General features: G+C 36.8%; 1 protein-coding gene across 8 annotated transcripts in view; it reads left to right on the top strand.

The window, feature by feature from the left end:
- Window positions 1-16,218, top strand: part of BMPR1B (bone morphogenetic protein receptor type 1B) — a 408,951-nt gene that overhangs the window by 340,881 nt on the left and 51,852 nt on the right. For all 8 annotated transcript variants that reach the window (XM_019647508.1, XM_019647507.1, XM_019647510.1 and 5 more), the window contains one exon: window positions 6,725-6,884. In XM_019647508.1, coding sequence (XP_019503053.1) covers window positions 6,725-6,884 — 160 coding nt within the window. The remainder of the gene's footprint in view (window positions 1-6,724; window positions 6,885-16,218) is intronic.

Genomic DNA, 16,218 nt, shown 5'->3' with positions numbered 1-16,218 from the left:
CTGCCTCGCCTGGGAAGAGCGCAATGATGGTGCCAACTTGGGCCAGTGAAGCAACATCCTCCACAACTAGATTGAAGAACAAAACGACAGCAACCAGTCTGTTCCCCTTCCCCCAATTCCCCCAGCACTGTTCCCATCCCCCCAATTCCCCAATAAAAATCTTAAAAAAAAATTTAAAAAAGAAAAAAAAGAAAAAGAAAATACAGTATACTAAATTATACTTAATGTTTCTTTAATGGTTAGTCATCTTCCAATTGTTTTCAATGATTAGTTTCTTTCATATAAAATTTAACACAAAATCAAATAACAAGAGGATCTAATTAATAAAGATCAAGATCTTACATTATTTGAATGGCTGACTAAATCAAACTGTATTATTTCTTAAAGTCTGCCTTTCTCCTATTTCAAGTGGAAGGATACTAAAAATATAATAAAATGTGAAAAATACATCTTAATAGTTATTTATACAGACATATGATATTTGGTATGTATCTTCATTATTGCTGCTCTACTTTTCATCTAGATGTTCACATTTATCATAAATATATGTCTTTGTCTTTCCTTCTAGCTCTTTTTCAGCATCATTATTATCTGGCTAAATTCATGTTTGTATAAAATGATTACTCTTTGTATATGCATCTAATGGGTTTCCTTCATTCCCTCACTGATGTGTTCTGTCTTGTTTTTGGTAAAAATGCCTCACTTGCAGTATGACTTTATATTAAAGTCATCATTTTATAAATCCCTTTTCATTATCATAACAGTAGATAAAATAGTCCAGTTTCTCAATGGCCCTTTTTCTCAAATGTGGACTAGCCCTTAATAAGATCTTATAATTTTTCTTTTTAACAGCGTTCTTAACTTTTAAGGTGAGTCTGATCAGATTGTTTCATTCTGCTGCTGCTGCTTCTCTTCCCTTTTGTCTATCTCCAAATTACCACTCAATTGCTTTAATTTAATCTGGTGATTGGAAATATTGTGAACTATGTGATAATGATTTTCATTTCACAGGGAATTAAACACACATAGATTAATTAACTCTTTAAGTACAATTTTACAATTTTACATGTTATTCCCTTGATTTGATTATTTTGACAAAAGCTAGTGAAGAATTCTCCACAGTGTCTCGGATTTGCATTTAATCATCCACTTATTTAATAACACTAACTAAAAACAATCATTTTCTCATCTCATTACTTTTACTTGTTCAGGTCACATTGTTGAAGGCAACTTTACATGCTCCTTCAGGATGTCATCTAACTCAGTTTGTAGAAATCCTTTCTCTATTATGAGCTAGCAATGCTTTTCTTATCTTTTTGTTCTTGTGAATGTCTTTCTGGTAAAATAATACATATTTTGACTACATGTTAAAGTGTTAAGTAATTTTAGAAAGATCATGCAACAATATTCCATGTTCATAATCTTTATAGAAAGAACGGCTCTTACTTGATTTGTGTAGTGTGTGATAGCCCAGATTTGACTGTAAAGCTTGCTTGGAGCTACCAGCCTCAGGTGTCTTTCCTTAATAATAGCTGAAGTAATTAACTTAGAGTGTTCTACCAAATAGCAGGAAATAGATTGTTGATACCTTACAATATAATAGAATGAGGTGTATAGGTTGACCACACTCATAAGCACACCCGCATCAAACACATACAATACGGTGAACCAAAAGTGGGTTTAGTGTTAATACCAAGCTCTGTTTATTGGCCCAGTGATGAATCCCAACATGAAGATTGGCTAGGAAAGTTTCTTTTCCTTGGTTAGATTTTTTTCCCCCGGTTCTTTGTTCATTAATACACTTCATTCCACATCAGGATATGAGACGAATTACTTCCCTATTTTAAACTGAGGAGCAATTTGCAAATGTTTTTAAATAGCTCCAGCTGTTATCTGTTTATTGCTACTCCATAGATCCATGTTGATGTAGAAATAGGAATTATAGTCCTTATAGAATGCAAACTGAACATTTCATGATGCAAAACTCAATATTCCCTGACAAAGATAATTATATTTTTCTTCAAAAATTAGGGTCTTTATATATTTCATCAATACCCTTATAGATGTGGGTTTTCTAGACATTTACCTCCACACACACACACACACACACTGCACACACAAGCTACAATGATATCATCATAAGATGTTATTTTATAACTTGCTATTTTTTGTTTTAACGTAAAGAGGCTTATTAAAAAAAATAATAAGCGTCCTCCCGACTTATCTCTCTCCAATAGCAACTACATCAATGTCTAGCAGCATTCTTTCTTTTGGTATTTTCCCCCGTATCCCTAAATAAATAATTGTACTGCCACCTCTTGATTGTTCAATGTTAGGCATCATTTTTGACTTCCCACTATTGAAGATGAAGATTTAGCTTTCTTTTATGGCCCTCACCCCCACTACATACACATATACACATTTCTAGCCTCCATCCTTTATATATTAGAAGTTTAAATGTTATTTGTTTTCCTTGGTTTTCTATGTTCCTATCACTAAGTCATTTCTGAACTCTCAATCAGTTTAAATGTAAAATATATATGAGTCATTCTATTCATTTCAACTTCTTGGAGATCTCTCTCCTAAAGTGTTTTGACTTGCCTTCAAACAGGTCTGGTTGTTTCTTAGGTCCAGTGCATACTTCTCACCTTAGTGATCTACCTGTACCATTATCTTGAGAGTGTGCTTCACCTGTCTCCTGGGTTGGGTCTTCTATTAGCAGGAATATATTTCATTTTCTTATTCATACCTTCCTTTGGGTGGAGCATTTCCTCCAATAATTTTCTGAGGAAGGTGCATGAGAGGTAAATGTTTGAGACCTTAAAAATCTTAAAATATTTTTTACCTACCCTCAAATTTGATTTATAATTTGCCCAGATATTGCTTTCTCTCTCACTCTTGCTCTCTCTATATATAAAACTTAGGGTCTCTTTTGCCCTCTAATAAACTTTTACACAGCATACCTTGGTATGGGTCTATGCGTGTACTCTATGGGCCCTTCCAAACTAGAAAATCATGAGTTTTGGTTATGGGAATCTTGCATGATTTGTTTATTTGATTTTTTTTCTCCCCTCTATTTTCTCAAGTCTCTCTTTCTAGAACTATTATTTTTCAGATGTTAAATTTCCTGGATTGATGATTTAATTTACTTAACTTTTTCATCTCTGTGTTTTTCCCTACATTATGAGAGATTTCCTAATCTTTATCTTTCAGCTTCCCTGCTGAGATTTTCATTTATGCAATCATATTTTTAGAGTTCCTTGTCATTCCCCTTTTTACAGAAACATGTTCTTGTTTCATTGATGTAATATATTTTTATAAAGCTGAGAATATATTAATAGTAATTTATAAGGTCTTATTTACTTTCATATAATGTTTCTTTCAAGGGGCTTTTGTCTGTGTATTTGTTTTGTTCTTGGCCTTTGATGTCTGAGGCTTTCTTCATATATCTCTTGACTGTGAATTAGGGGCTTAGGTATAAGAGAATGAAGTGCTGTGAAAGCTGATTGGAAGCTCTGTGCTCATGGGAAGAACTTATCACCAGTGGGCCTCACTGTAGGGCTGTTTCACTGAGAATTCTCAGTATCCCTACCTTTAGATATTTTAGCTGTTCCATGACCTGGTCAGATTCCTGAGTAAAGAAAGCATAAACCAGGCTGCATGGAGTTCTGGAAGCCCTACAGGGGGTGGGGGAGAATGGAAGGAGTCAATATCCAGTGTAAATATTCACAGAGTAGTAATGCGGTACCCCCGCCCGCCTTTATGCTCCGTTTCCTATAGTCCTTCACCTTGGTGGTAAAAAAGGTAAACAAGGAAAGCATCTCAGTGATGTACATATCAGATTCATCCTTCCAGTCTTCTGCAGGGGTGGGGAAGGGAGGTTTACTAGCCTGTGGGGACTGTGAAAGGGTAGCTGAAGTTCTCACATCTTCTAAAATAGATTTAAGTCTTCTGTCTTCAATAATCCCTTACTCTCGTTTCTGAAAGGATTGTAACTTGTGGTCCCCCTCTGGAGCCTTTTGGGGATGAGTGGTGAAATTATTTTGCTTCTTGGCTTCTCTCCACCTTTGCCTTAGGATCTGCATTCTTGGCTTTGTTAAATCAGTTTCTTAAGGTCCTTCTACTTTCCAGGTGTTTATTGCTAGGGTCTTCTCTTGATCTCTTTTATATTGTAGTTCAGTTCCTTAGCCCCTTTTCCTGTTATTGAGTGGGCTTTCCTAATTAAAATACCATATAAATGTACACTTTCCAACAAAAATTATATTTTAATATTCTTTCTTGTCAATAAATATACTTCCACATCAGTAATTTAATGACTAAATAAGAATGCCATTTTTGAGATCTAACTTATCTCCTATTGTTTTAAATATTGTTTGTTATAAGCAATATTGCAAAGAATGTTTTTGTTTTTTTTAAGATTTAATTGGGAAATTGGGGGAGGAGAAGTGTTGGGGAATCGGGGAAGGGGAACAGACAAGTTGCTATCCTTTTGTTCTTCAGTCTAGTTGTGGTGGACGTTGCTTCACGGCCCATGTTGGTATTATCATTGTGCTCTTCCTGGGAGAGGCAGATCGGTCGTCGGCCTCTGGAAGGCTGCTCACGGCGGCTCTTGGCAGCTCACACAGACTGCCGGTCTCTCACAGTAACTTATGGCAGCCCACTGCAGCCCCGCTGCAGCCTACGCCGTCTCTGGCGACTCACGGCAGCCCAGCTCCAGGTCGAGCTGTTGTTCACCATCTTAGCTGCAGAGGGCAGTGTCACTGGCCCTCATGTGGGATCCAAACTGTGGCCCTGCTGCTCAGAGGTGGCGTCTGAAGCCAACTCTTAACCAACACGCCACTCGACTGACCTGCAAAGAACATACTTACAGCTGAATTTTATATTTTGTAATTTAAATAAATTTAAAATGTGAGAAAATCATGACTCCTTTAAAATATTTCTTACAAAATGACATCTTATTTCCAATAGTATGAGGATGTTTCCTTTCTAATGTAGACCATTTTGTGTAAACATTTCATTTAATAACTTTTCCCACCAAATGGTAAATTCTGTATATATTTAATTTATCCTACTTACAGGCTGTGCTGGAACAGGGCAGGCACCCAATACATATCTGCTAAGTAGACATACACATAATATATAAATTTTTATTATTTTATTCAAAACTTCAAAGAGAAAGGATGTGGTATGGAAGGAACCAGGATATAAGTTTTAAATATATTTTCATCACTTTGTGTTACTTTGAGGTAATTCGGGTCATAAAGTTAGTAATATTGAGAACCAGAATTCAACTGATGAGCTTAACATGCAGAAAATCATGAAAAGTTATCACAGATCTTTTTCTAAAATTATCACTGTCTGATGCAACCAATGGCCTGAGGCATCTATTTGCGTATAAATAACACATGCACACTGTACACATCTATTGTGTCTATAACACTTTGACCAAGAGTCTTTTAGCCCAACAATCTTTTACATAATAGTTTTGTTGAAATTCCATTTAATTGTAGGCAAGCTGGGTGTGTTGTGAGAGAGATTTTAAATCAAACATTGCTCAGGGTGACAATTTGTACAGTGGCAAAGCATGTTTGAGAGCTTTTACCACAATGCTAGAAACACAATAGGTATTAATTCATGCCCCCTTCTAGGGTATCATTCCTTTCCACGAGTAGTGGTAAGGAAGGGAAATATGAAAACTATCTTAGTGATATATCACCCTATGTTAATGAAACATTGTCTTACTATCATAAAATGTAAAAAGAAAATGATGTCCTAATAATATTAGCTAACATCAAGTATTGCTATGTAACATATACATTGTAAGCTCTTGACATGAGGTAGGTGTTTATAATTGTCCCATTTTATGGGTAAGAAAATGAGAACCAATGAGATTATTTATAAAGTTATCCAAATAAAGCTTAATTTTGAACCCAAAAAATTTATCTGGGGTTTATGTTCTACTCTAGTGTTATCCATCGAAGACGTAGAACCATCACTACTAATATATACGTAGGTAGGCACTTTTGCATGTAAAAGCTGGTGGGGAGGGTGTATCTTTTGAAATATAACTTAATGATAACTAAGTTTTCATCTTCCTACCCATTTTTTCAGATTAAATATTTCAAATAATTTCTATGATATACCTGAAGTAAAGAGACCCCTAAAATAAAGAGACTGCTAGAAAGAGAGTTTTGGACCCAAACAATCTGGGTTTAAATGCTGGCTTCATCATTTATCACCTGTGTGAAGATCACCTAAACCTTGAATCTTAATTTTGTCATCTGAAAATGGGAATGATAATATTTACCCACATATTCCCATACATAATAGAGATAATCTAAATAATAGTGTCTCATTGAGCTCCTTGCACTCAGTGAAATAAAACTATTATGATTTTATGTATAAATACTATCCTGAAAGAATTATGAGAATTTCTATATTCTAATATGACATATAGTTATCTACTATATATATAGTTGACTATATATATATATATATATAGATGACTCTCTCTATATATAGATGACTATATATATAGTCATCTACTATAACTATATAATCCACTATTTATGGAAAGTATAATTTTTAGTATCAAAAACATCAAAATATCCGTTTTGTTTAAATCTTTTATCATATATACTTAATATTTTGTTTGATGTGACATTATTCCTTAGACAAAAGACTTTAGGAAAATACTTAAGCTCTTATTCTTTCTTCTTTTCAGCAAACTTCCTTGGTAACATGCTTTTGCGAAGTTCAGGAAAGTTAAATGTGGGCACCAAGAAAGAGGACGGTGAGAGCACAGCCCCCACACCTCGTCCAAAGATCTTGCGTTGTAAATGCCACCATCATTGTCCAGAAGACTCGGTCAACAATATTTGCAGGTTGGTCATATACTTATTTAAACCTAGTTTTAACAGAAACGCATACTCTTTTGATGATACAATTGTAGGATAGTGTTTCCAAGAGCAAGTTTTGGGGAATAGTGCCAACCCCACTAACACTCAGAGCTGTGCCTGTATTGATACGCGTTTTGCCCTGAAATGGTTCTATGAGATTCTTCTTCCTTCTTCCAAACATCACACACATACATAAACACAGAGCACAGGTCCCAGGCTCCTGGAGCAAAAACCAATTATTTTCTTTCAAAAGACCTGGTCTCCAAAATAAATTCAACAGAGAGTATCAGAATTTTTTTTTAAGCATTCATTATGCTGGTGGTGTTAGTATTTTGGAAAGTACATCTAAGCTGCTAGGAATATTCACGACCCTGGAAAGTAGTATAGTGACAGAGCTTGTGTGAGTCCATCTGATGGTAGGAAAGACATTGTCAGAGTACTAGAGTATAAGCTTCTTAGTAGATAATCATGTTTGTATAGATACTTTCTAATATTTGAAACTGGACTGTTTGCCTCTTTCTTCCGTATATATTTTCATGCACCAACATCCATTTTGTTGGTCACTAAGCTGCATTTATTCCCAGTGTGAGGACAACAGTGGCATAGCCTGAGGTGAGCGTATGCCCAGGGAGAAATGGTTGAGTTAACTAAACAAATACAGATCTCAGAAGTTAAAATATCAGAGAAGCAGAATCTGCTTCAATAAGGAAATGGGCTGCTAGGTTTGAAGTCTGGGCATAAAACCCGGGCAGCCTTTTGGGGCCTCATTATCCAGGAAGGCGTATGAAGCTGAGTTGAATGCTTTTTTTCTTCCTGAAACCTTTTTTTTTTCTTTTTTTAAATGTTTCCTATGATGTGGGATCTGCTATAAGGTTACCAATCTATCATGCAATATGTAGCCCAAGAAATACATATTCATGGAATGACACAAGGAGAGAAGTGGGGTGTATTCATAAATATATATCTCACTCAGCAAAACAGCTCAGTGTGGAAGGGAGTGCTCATTTCTTACTATCAGACATAAGGGATTCAGGGCCCAGAGAGGTCTGGGAATTTAGCTCTCATAGGATAGAACAAGGTCGGGATCACAGAGTCTTGAAAGTAAAATGATTCCAAAGCTCAGATAGTAGTCCCTGAGAAACACTGCCTCTTTGTAGTAAACAGAAAAAAAGTATCAGACATTTTACAAAGCTCCTGAAGAAAGCTAACAGGAAGAAGCGTATGAGGGGTATATTTTACTACTTTGAGTCTATACTAAGTGAGAATAAATCTGTGTGTGTCATTTCAACCATAGTTCTGGTGATCACGTGTTCAGACTTTACAAAATTATACCAATTTCAAATATTTTGTCCTATTTGCCTTACAGGCCATTGAAATGTCCTAAATTGATTTGGAAGAGCGTGTTTCAGCAGGGTTAACTGCGATGCACATTTTCTGTAATGGGCAGGAGAAGCTTAACAAGTTCAAAGAAGACTGGTTTTCCTAGGGTACAGAGCATAGGAGGAGATGTGCAAGGAGTTGAGCCTGAAGACAGAGGAAAGACTACCTACAGCCTGGCGGGCTACATTATGAATGCTGGTCTTATTCCTAAGAGCATTGGGAAGCCATTGAAGGGGATGTTTAAGCAGGAGTAGCAACAGAGATGAATGTGATTTGATTTGATTTGCTGTTTTGAAAAATTTTTCTTTGTTGCAGAGTATTGAATATATTAGAGGGGGAGACAAAAGAGAATTAAAAAAACATAACAGTTAGATAAGAGAAATTGAAAAGTAGATTCATATGAGAGAAAATGGTCCTGGACTAGGCTGCTGCTAGTGCAGGAGAGAGCTGGATGTAGTGGAGAAATAGTTAGAAGGAGAGTTTGATGTTGATGCATTGGATAGAAGAGGGAGTCAAGAGGGGCTTCACAAGTTTCTGGATGTACATTTGGATGTATAGTGTAGCCTTTTAATAAAGGAGGACAGAGGAAAAGAATCAAGTTCCAATTTGGACATGCTGAGTTTAAGGCTTTGGACACATACGAGTAGAGATATTGAAGAGGCGGCAATAGAATATAGATTTGGGGCTCAGATAAGAGGCTGGGGAGAGAGTGTAGAGTGAGTATATCATTAGTCAGTTTTTGTTGTGAAACAGATAACCTCAAAATCACAGTGGCTTACAACTAAAGACATTTATTTTTCATTTCTGAGTGTACAAATGGGCTGCCGCTGAATTGAGCTCTGCTGGATTGGCTGGGCTTGGCTTCAGGCTGCCTCTTGAGTTTAGCCCTGCTCCACACGTATCTTCATTCTTCCTGGACTAGCAGCTCTACCCAGGCATATTCTCTCTCACATGAGTATGAGGGAGCAACCTCTTAAAGCTTCTGTTTGTGTCATGTCCTCTAACGTTCCATGTATCAAATCAAGTGTCGTGGTCAAGCTCAAAGTCAAAGGGAAACTGTGGCTCAGGTGGGGCATGAAGAATTGAGAATAAAAATAGAGCAATCCAGTCCACCAGAGTAGGACTGAGCCTTGAGACATTTAATGCTTGGGTAACGGAGGTTCTCCCCGGGAGACTCAGTCAGCATTAGCAGTAAAGCGGTGAGTATATGGTGTCACTGAAGCCAAGTTTCCAGAGGGAGGAAGTGAGATCGGTTGTTCTGGATGCTGTTAGAGGTTAGATAGGGTAAGAACTGAAATATGGCACTCAGATGTGTTGACCTTATTAACTGCAGTTGAGAGACATTTAATGTGAAAGTAGAGATTAAAGCTAGATTGGAACGGGTTGTGAATTTCATGGTTTCTAACCTTTGATTTATGATGGCAAAGAAAAAGAAAACAAAAACAAAGACAGCAACAATAACATTGGAACCCATCAAAAACAATGGGTGTACCATAACAGCCAACATGAATTAGTTAACTTGTGGAAGTCAACAGAAAACGAATATTTATCAAGCTTCTTATAAATACTAGCATGTTTACTTTCACCTATCTTTAATCATCACGGCACCCCTAGGAAGAATGCAACATTTTCTACATTTTTCAGGTGAGAAATCTGAGGCTCTAAGAGGTAATTTTCACTAGGTCACTATTCATGCCAATATGAAAAAAATCGTGGCCAAGATTACAAAGTCCTGAATTCTTGACCAGCAGCCAACTCCTGACACTGGCTCTCAAAGGAACAAATATTCACTCTTGAGTAAAACTCACATCCATTTTGCTAATGAGGTATTGAATCCAGTTGAGTCTCCTGAGCACGGAGATCCATCATGGCTGAATCACAGGGCATCCTTCTGTTCCTGTGCCTGAAGACCTAGAATAAATCCAGGCCTTTCTGCCTCCATTCCTAGAAGTCCACACTGTACTCTTTGACCCCCAAATCAGTCTTTCTCAAGCTATCTCTGTTGAATGATAGCTTTCCTCTTTGATAAGGTGTGCTCTGAAGTACAATAAAAATGAGTTATAGATGGATAGAAAAATACATTTAAAAATACTTACAAATTACTTGCTCCATTTTTCTCAGTTCTATTATTTAGATTCAACAGAGTTAAATTTATTGCTATAGAAATGTCAATTTCTGTATTAACCTCCTTACAGACCAGTAACAAGCAGTTTGCTGATCTGCAAGGGAACCCACTTTGAGTGATACCGCACAAATCTTACATTCCTAGGTAAAACAGCTCTAAAGGCAAGGGTATGCTTGCTTGAGGCTCAGATACAGACTGGTCTTACACTGTCTGGCCTGAGGCCTTGTACCAGGCAGTTCTTAGTCAAGCTAGGTGTCCTAGGTAGTTCTCATGCTCATTACCACACCCACTTTCCTGGAGAAAATAATCCAAAAAGTGGCCCAAGTTAAGAATGCTTCATACTTAAAAGAGACTCTGAAATTTCACATGATAATTCAGAGAACATGTGCAAAGTTTAGAGAGTTTTAAAACTCTTCCTGAGCACCTGCAATCACTTTACCAGCCAACACCAAGGCCAAAGTCACTCTTGGCCTTGTTTCCTATCAGGTACAGATGTATGGTATCTGCTTCCAAAACCTATGCCATTTCCATAGTGTAATGGCATGGGTGTTAGAGGATGCAGTGTACATATGTCACGCTGAATACAGTATTAGAGCCTTTTTTAATATCTTTGATTCAAAGTAAGAGGAGAAACTGTTGTCCTTTTTCCCTCAAGATAATATCTGTCTTGTAAATATCTTTCCGGGTGTTACTTTGCAGTTACTCCTTCCCATTCCATTTCCAGATTCTTCTATTCCTGGGACCCCTATCACTGCATGCCTGGAACACTGGGGTTTCCTTGAACCACTCTTTTTGTATGACTTTCACCATGCTGATGTTCTGTCTTCCTTTCCCATCCTACCAAGTGTAATCTCAGCCTTGTTGGTTTCTTGTTTTCTCCGTATAATCTGGCCCTGCTTTGCGTTCCTTGTGTTACTTGACTTGATCCGTGATAGTCATGTGTGTCCCCATCTCAACCCCCTCTCAGGTTCTTCCACTCCCTCACAAACATCTATCCATTTCTAAAACGTTTTTTTTTTACTCTTTTTCAGAGATAATGTTAAGTACATCCTCATTTATCTTATTAGGTTCTGACCAAGAATTCTCCTGCCTGGGCAGTGTTTAGAGTTTACAGGTATAATACTTTACAGGTATATCAATTGCATGAGATGTTTGCACAAAGGATGTGCAAATGACACCAGGCTGCCTACATGAGGAATTAGATAAGTCTCCAGTTGTACTTTGAGAGTCACAGAGGGTAAAAGGAAAAGCTTAGGGGCTGTGAGTCTTTTTACAAAGTTTGTATTAACCCAGGGTGTTGAAACGTCTTGCTGAATGTGGTGGTATGAGTTTTCAGACCAGTGCTCCTGACCCAAGGCCTCAGAGCATTTAAAGTGCATGTTGTTCTTGTTTGTTTATACATCCTCCATTGCATTCAGTTTATTCCTCTGTTGCCAAGGGCCATCTTAACATTGAGCTTTAAGATCTTCTTTTTTTTTTTTTTTTTCGGAAGAAGATGTTGAGTTCAAACCATTGCACTTATGACAATGGTGGGTCCTGCATTAGAACTTGTAATTTAGTTGGAAGAGGCTATGATTTCAAATTGACTGATGAAGTATTTTACAAGGAATGACTCCCTTTTTGCTTTTCATTAGTCATAAATGAGACTGTTAAATGGGCCCATTTGTTGGTGGACTTAATAGAAAGTGAGTAGTATAGGGCTCTTTAAAATTATGCACAGAGACCCATTGGAGATTTTTGAGCAGAGAAGAAAAATGTAAGATTTATCAGGCAGCACCATACAGCATGGGTAAAATCCAGAGAGAAGAGAGGGGAGGTCCTGCTAGAAGGCCCTCAGAGCAGTCTGGGTAAGAGGCAGTGAGGGTACCTGCGCAGGGTGGTGGGGGTGGGAGCATACAAAAGCTTGCTGAGTATAAAAATTGAGACAAATTCAAAAAAAATTTGTACCTCTTTGGAAAACATGAACAAAATGCTCAGTCATATAGAGTGACTGCCAGAGGAGGATGTTTGATAGTTATACTTTCTTGAGGATAAAGTAATAAAAAAGCATTTCTCACATTGGAACTATAATGTTATTACTTCACCTTTCCCCAGTACTATGCTCAGAGGAAAAGCCAGAGAAGGGGAATAGTAGTCGTAGCCATATCTATTTTACCCTCTTTCCCTCCACCACTCTGGAATCCACCCATCTAAGATGAATAGGAGAAAACAAACAAATAAAAAAAACACCATAAATCTTAGGATTCTATTACTTTGGTAATTACTACTGCCCACCATTCTTCTTTTCTTTTTTTCCCTATAGAAAATACTTGACTAGCTTATGATTTCTATCCCTGTTCCTTGAAGATGAGTGACTTTGTCTCTCCCAGGATCAGTGGTATTTGTTGGTAGACTAGCAGCCCCACCAAAGCAAAAGCTGCATCTGCCTCACCCTTGCGTTCTCAGCATCTAGCTCTGCCCGAATCACAGTACGTGCAATAAATGTTTCTTAAAATGAATGACTGGTGACAAAGCTCTAAGCAGCTTTCAGCTGTTTCAGTTAACTGACTAACATCTACATGATTTAAATAGCAACTCTGAAAGTGGTGTGTATTTTCGAGTTTACTTAGGACGGAAAACTTTGAAAACTTTCTTTATTCCCCTGAAAGTAAAATGGATATTTTAGAAGACAGAATGTAGATGATGTGTTACAGAATTGTACACTTGAAACCTATGTAAGTTTACTAACGATTGTCAACCCAAAAACTTTAATTAAAAAAAAGACAATGTTTTCAAATGACCTAAAATCAACAGCCTTTTCAAATCGATTCTGAATGAAACTTAACAGAAATTTGAAAGATCTTTAAGACTTCTAATATCTCAGATACTGAAAAAAAAAATTGGAATACATATTGATCAGCTGAGACAGCTGTTACTCCTTATGGGCACATGCACTTGAGAAGATATCCATTTCTATAAGTAATTTTTCTCAAGAGCAAAATTTTAAACCATTTATAATGAAATAATTTTTAAGTGATTTAATAATTTTTAATTTTTTTTCTTTTCCAATGAATAGCCGCTCACGGTGACTCATGGCATCTCATGCCCACTGCCACCTACACCGTCGCAGGCCACTCACGGCAGCCCAGCTCCAGGTCGAGCTGTTGTTCACCATCTTAGCTGTAGAGGGTGCAGCATCACTGGCCCTCATGTGGGATCCGAACCGGGACTCTGTTGCTCAGAACTGGCATCCCAAGCCAACTCCTAACCAACACGCCACTTGGCCAGCCCACTAATTTTTTATTTTAATAATGCTTTAAAATTTCCTATTACCTTGGTTGAGCAGAGCAGATAAACTCTTTTCAACTCATACTTTAAAAAATATATTTTATAATTAAATTAATCTTTATAAAGATATAAACTTATTAGAAGAAAAAGTTCTGTAGCAACCTCTTTTCAACTGTGGTGGTGATGTTTCTGAATAGGCCTGGTGTTTGCAACAGAAAAACACATGATCTCAGTGGAAGAATAGAGTTAAAGGGACCAAGATTTGGGTAAATATTGTAAACACTGTACTCTGTAAAATAAAACAAACAGAGCATATTAAATAAGGATGTTGTCAGTGCAATTTTAGACATATTATGACATTGGTTTCCAACCACCCTATAAGAGCTAATGCACAATTTGGGATTCCAAAGGCTGTTTATAAATGCATTTGATCACAAATGAGAAGAGTCCAACCTTGCAGGCTTTGTATGCACATCCACCTTAAAAGAATATAGCTTGGTCCCTCAAAGCTTTAAGCCAGGCATCTCCCTTTCTTATTTGCTAGTAAATGTTCACCTGGGCATGCCAGAAATCTTGTGAGCAGTTAATTCCGATGATCTTTTTAGATGTTCCAGACACTCATTTGTTTGTGGAATTTGGGGCAGACTCAAGGAGCCTTGAACTTGTAGCACCATCCAAGGGTTGTAACAAAAGTTTTATTATCACTACTTTGACCTTATGTGCCTTTTAAATTCTCAAGTGCTTTGCTTTTTCATGAATTAACATTATGGTAAGAGGCATTTCAGTTGATGACTGATCGTCTTGGTACCCAGCTGTTGCTCTATTTTGTCAATTACTTTTCTTTGTCTATAACATAAGGGCAATTTTGAAATGTTACAATTGTATTTTTTTAATTTTTATTAAATTTATTGAAATGACATTGGCTAGTAAAATTATACAGGTTTCAAGTGTACATTTCTATAATACATTATCTCTATATTGCATTGTGTGTTCACAATTGTATTTTTTTTAATTCATAATCATTACTGGAATCAAATGATTGATCCTATATTTCCCTATATGTACCGCTACTTTCAATTTTGTCTAAATGATTTCTACGTTTGTTTTCTTCATTATTCTTCATCTCTTCTTGTTATCACTTTCGACACTCTGGGAATGATAGGGTAATAATCTATACAAAGCTTATCAAAATTAAGCTTAACATGGCAACCAGCCAGCAGAATGCCCAGATAAGCCAATGGTAATAGTTAATTGCCTTTTGTGGTGTTCAGCAGCCATCTCATGGTGGTGGGTGGAGTTGTTCAGCCCTGACTCTGGGGACTAGCTTTGTTTACGTTTGTGCTTGCTTGAGAGTTGTTGAAAGTTCTCAAGTAATTCTTAAACCTCTGTAACTGTATTGCTAGTTTCCAGTTAATGTCCCTTATTAGATAGCAATTTCAATGAGGAACTTATAAAGTATTTTTGCTTTGTTGCAGATAACATGCACTTGAAATGATATTTTCACTCTCTTGCTTGTCCTCCAACTAAATATTGGATTTCTATCCAAACTTATGACTTCTGGGACACCAACTCTTTTCCTCCAGGTCTCTCTCCCTCTCCATGCCCTCTTTATAATTTTATCTCCATCCTCTTTGCAGACAAAGGAGTGTATTTTAAAGCTTGAATTTACTCTCCCTGATGCTTCTTTATATTTCCTAGGGCATTGTAACAGTAACTTGCCAACAGCTTTACCAGTTTTTTCTAGTCCTGTTTTTATTCTTGTAAGTTGCCCAAAAGTATATTTTCATATACTCAAATTTTGAGCAAGAAGAACTCATGATTAAGGAGAGATTAGTCTTTTGGGATTTAACATATTGTATCAATTTTCTAGCCTCTATGAACTCTTAATGTCAGAAAATTAAGACAATGTTATTTCTGATAATTCCTGAATTTTATATCTGATGAGAAATATAAGTTACATGTATAATATAAGTCTAAATGTGTAGGAAAGGAATAAAAAAAAACGCATGGGTATTGTTTGCTTTTATTGTTTAAAGTAAATTTCTAAGGGAAAGCTTTTTTATTTATTGCCTTCAGTGTTTCTATGCTTTAGCTTTTCATAGCAATTTCAATATTTTGGCTAAAAAGCCCCAAAGAATTCAGACAGAGCATGGGCTGTTCAGAGGCATTCTTTCTTTCACAACAATGTTCATGCATTTGACCTTAGTCTAACAAAGAGATTTATCATTGGCCCTTCCCAGCCAGCCATTCATTAGTATGTTTGAATTTTGTGGTGCTAGTTCTTATAAACTGAGGTATTTTGGATCACTTGAGGCTTATAAACCAAGTAAACAATTCTAAGGGTGTTGATGATAACTGAAGGGCTAATGTGTGGCAGAATGCTGTTTCCACTAATACAGAACAGACCAACCACAAATCATAGCTAATACCACTCAGAGCTTTCTTCCCTGACTTTTTAGGTCCGTATTGTTATATCTGTCTTGGACGCTGAGTGTGTGTGTGTGTGTGTGTGTGTGTGTGTGTGTGTGTGTGTGTGTGTGTGTGTGT

Source organism: Hipposideros armiger, unplaced genomic scaffold (genome assembly GCF_001890085.2).
Source record: "Hipposideros armiger isolate ML-2016 unplaced genomic scaffold, ASM189008v1 scaffold_112, whole genome shotgun sequence".
In the NCBI taxonomy this organism is placed as follows: domain Eukaryota; kingdom Metazoa; phylum Chordata; class Mammalia; order Chiroptera; family Hipposideridae; genus Hipposideros; species Hipposideros armiger.
This window is presented reverse-complemented; position numbering and strand designations above follow the sequence as displayed.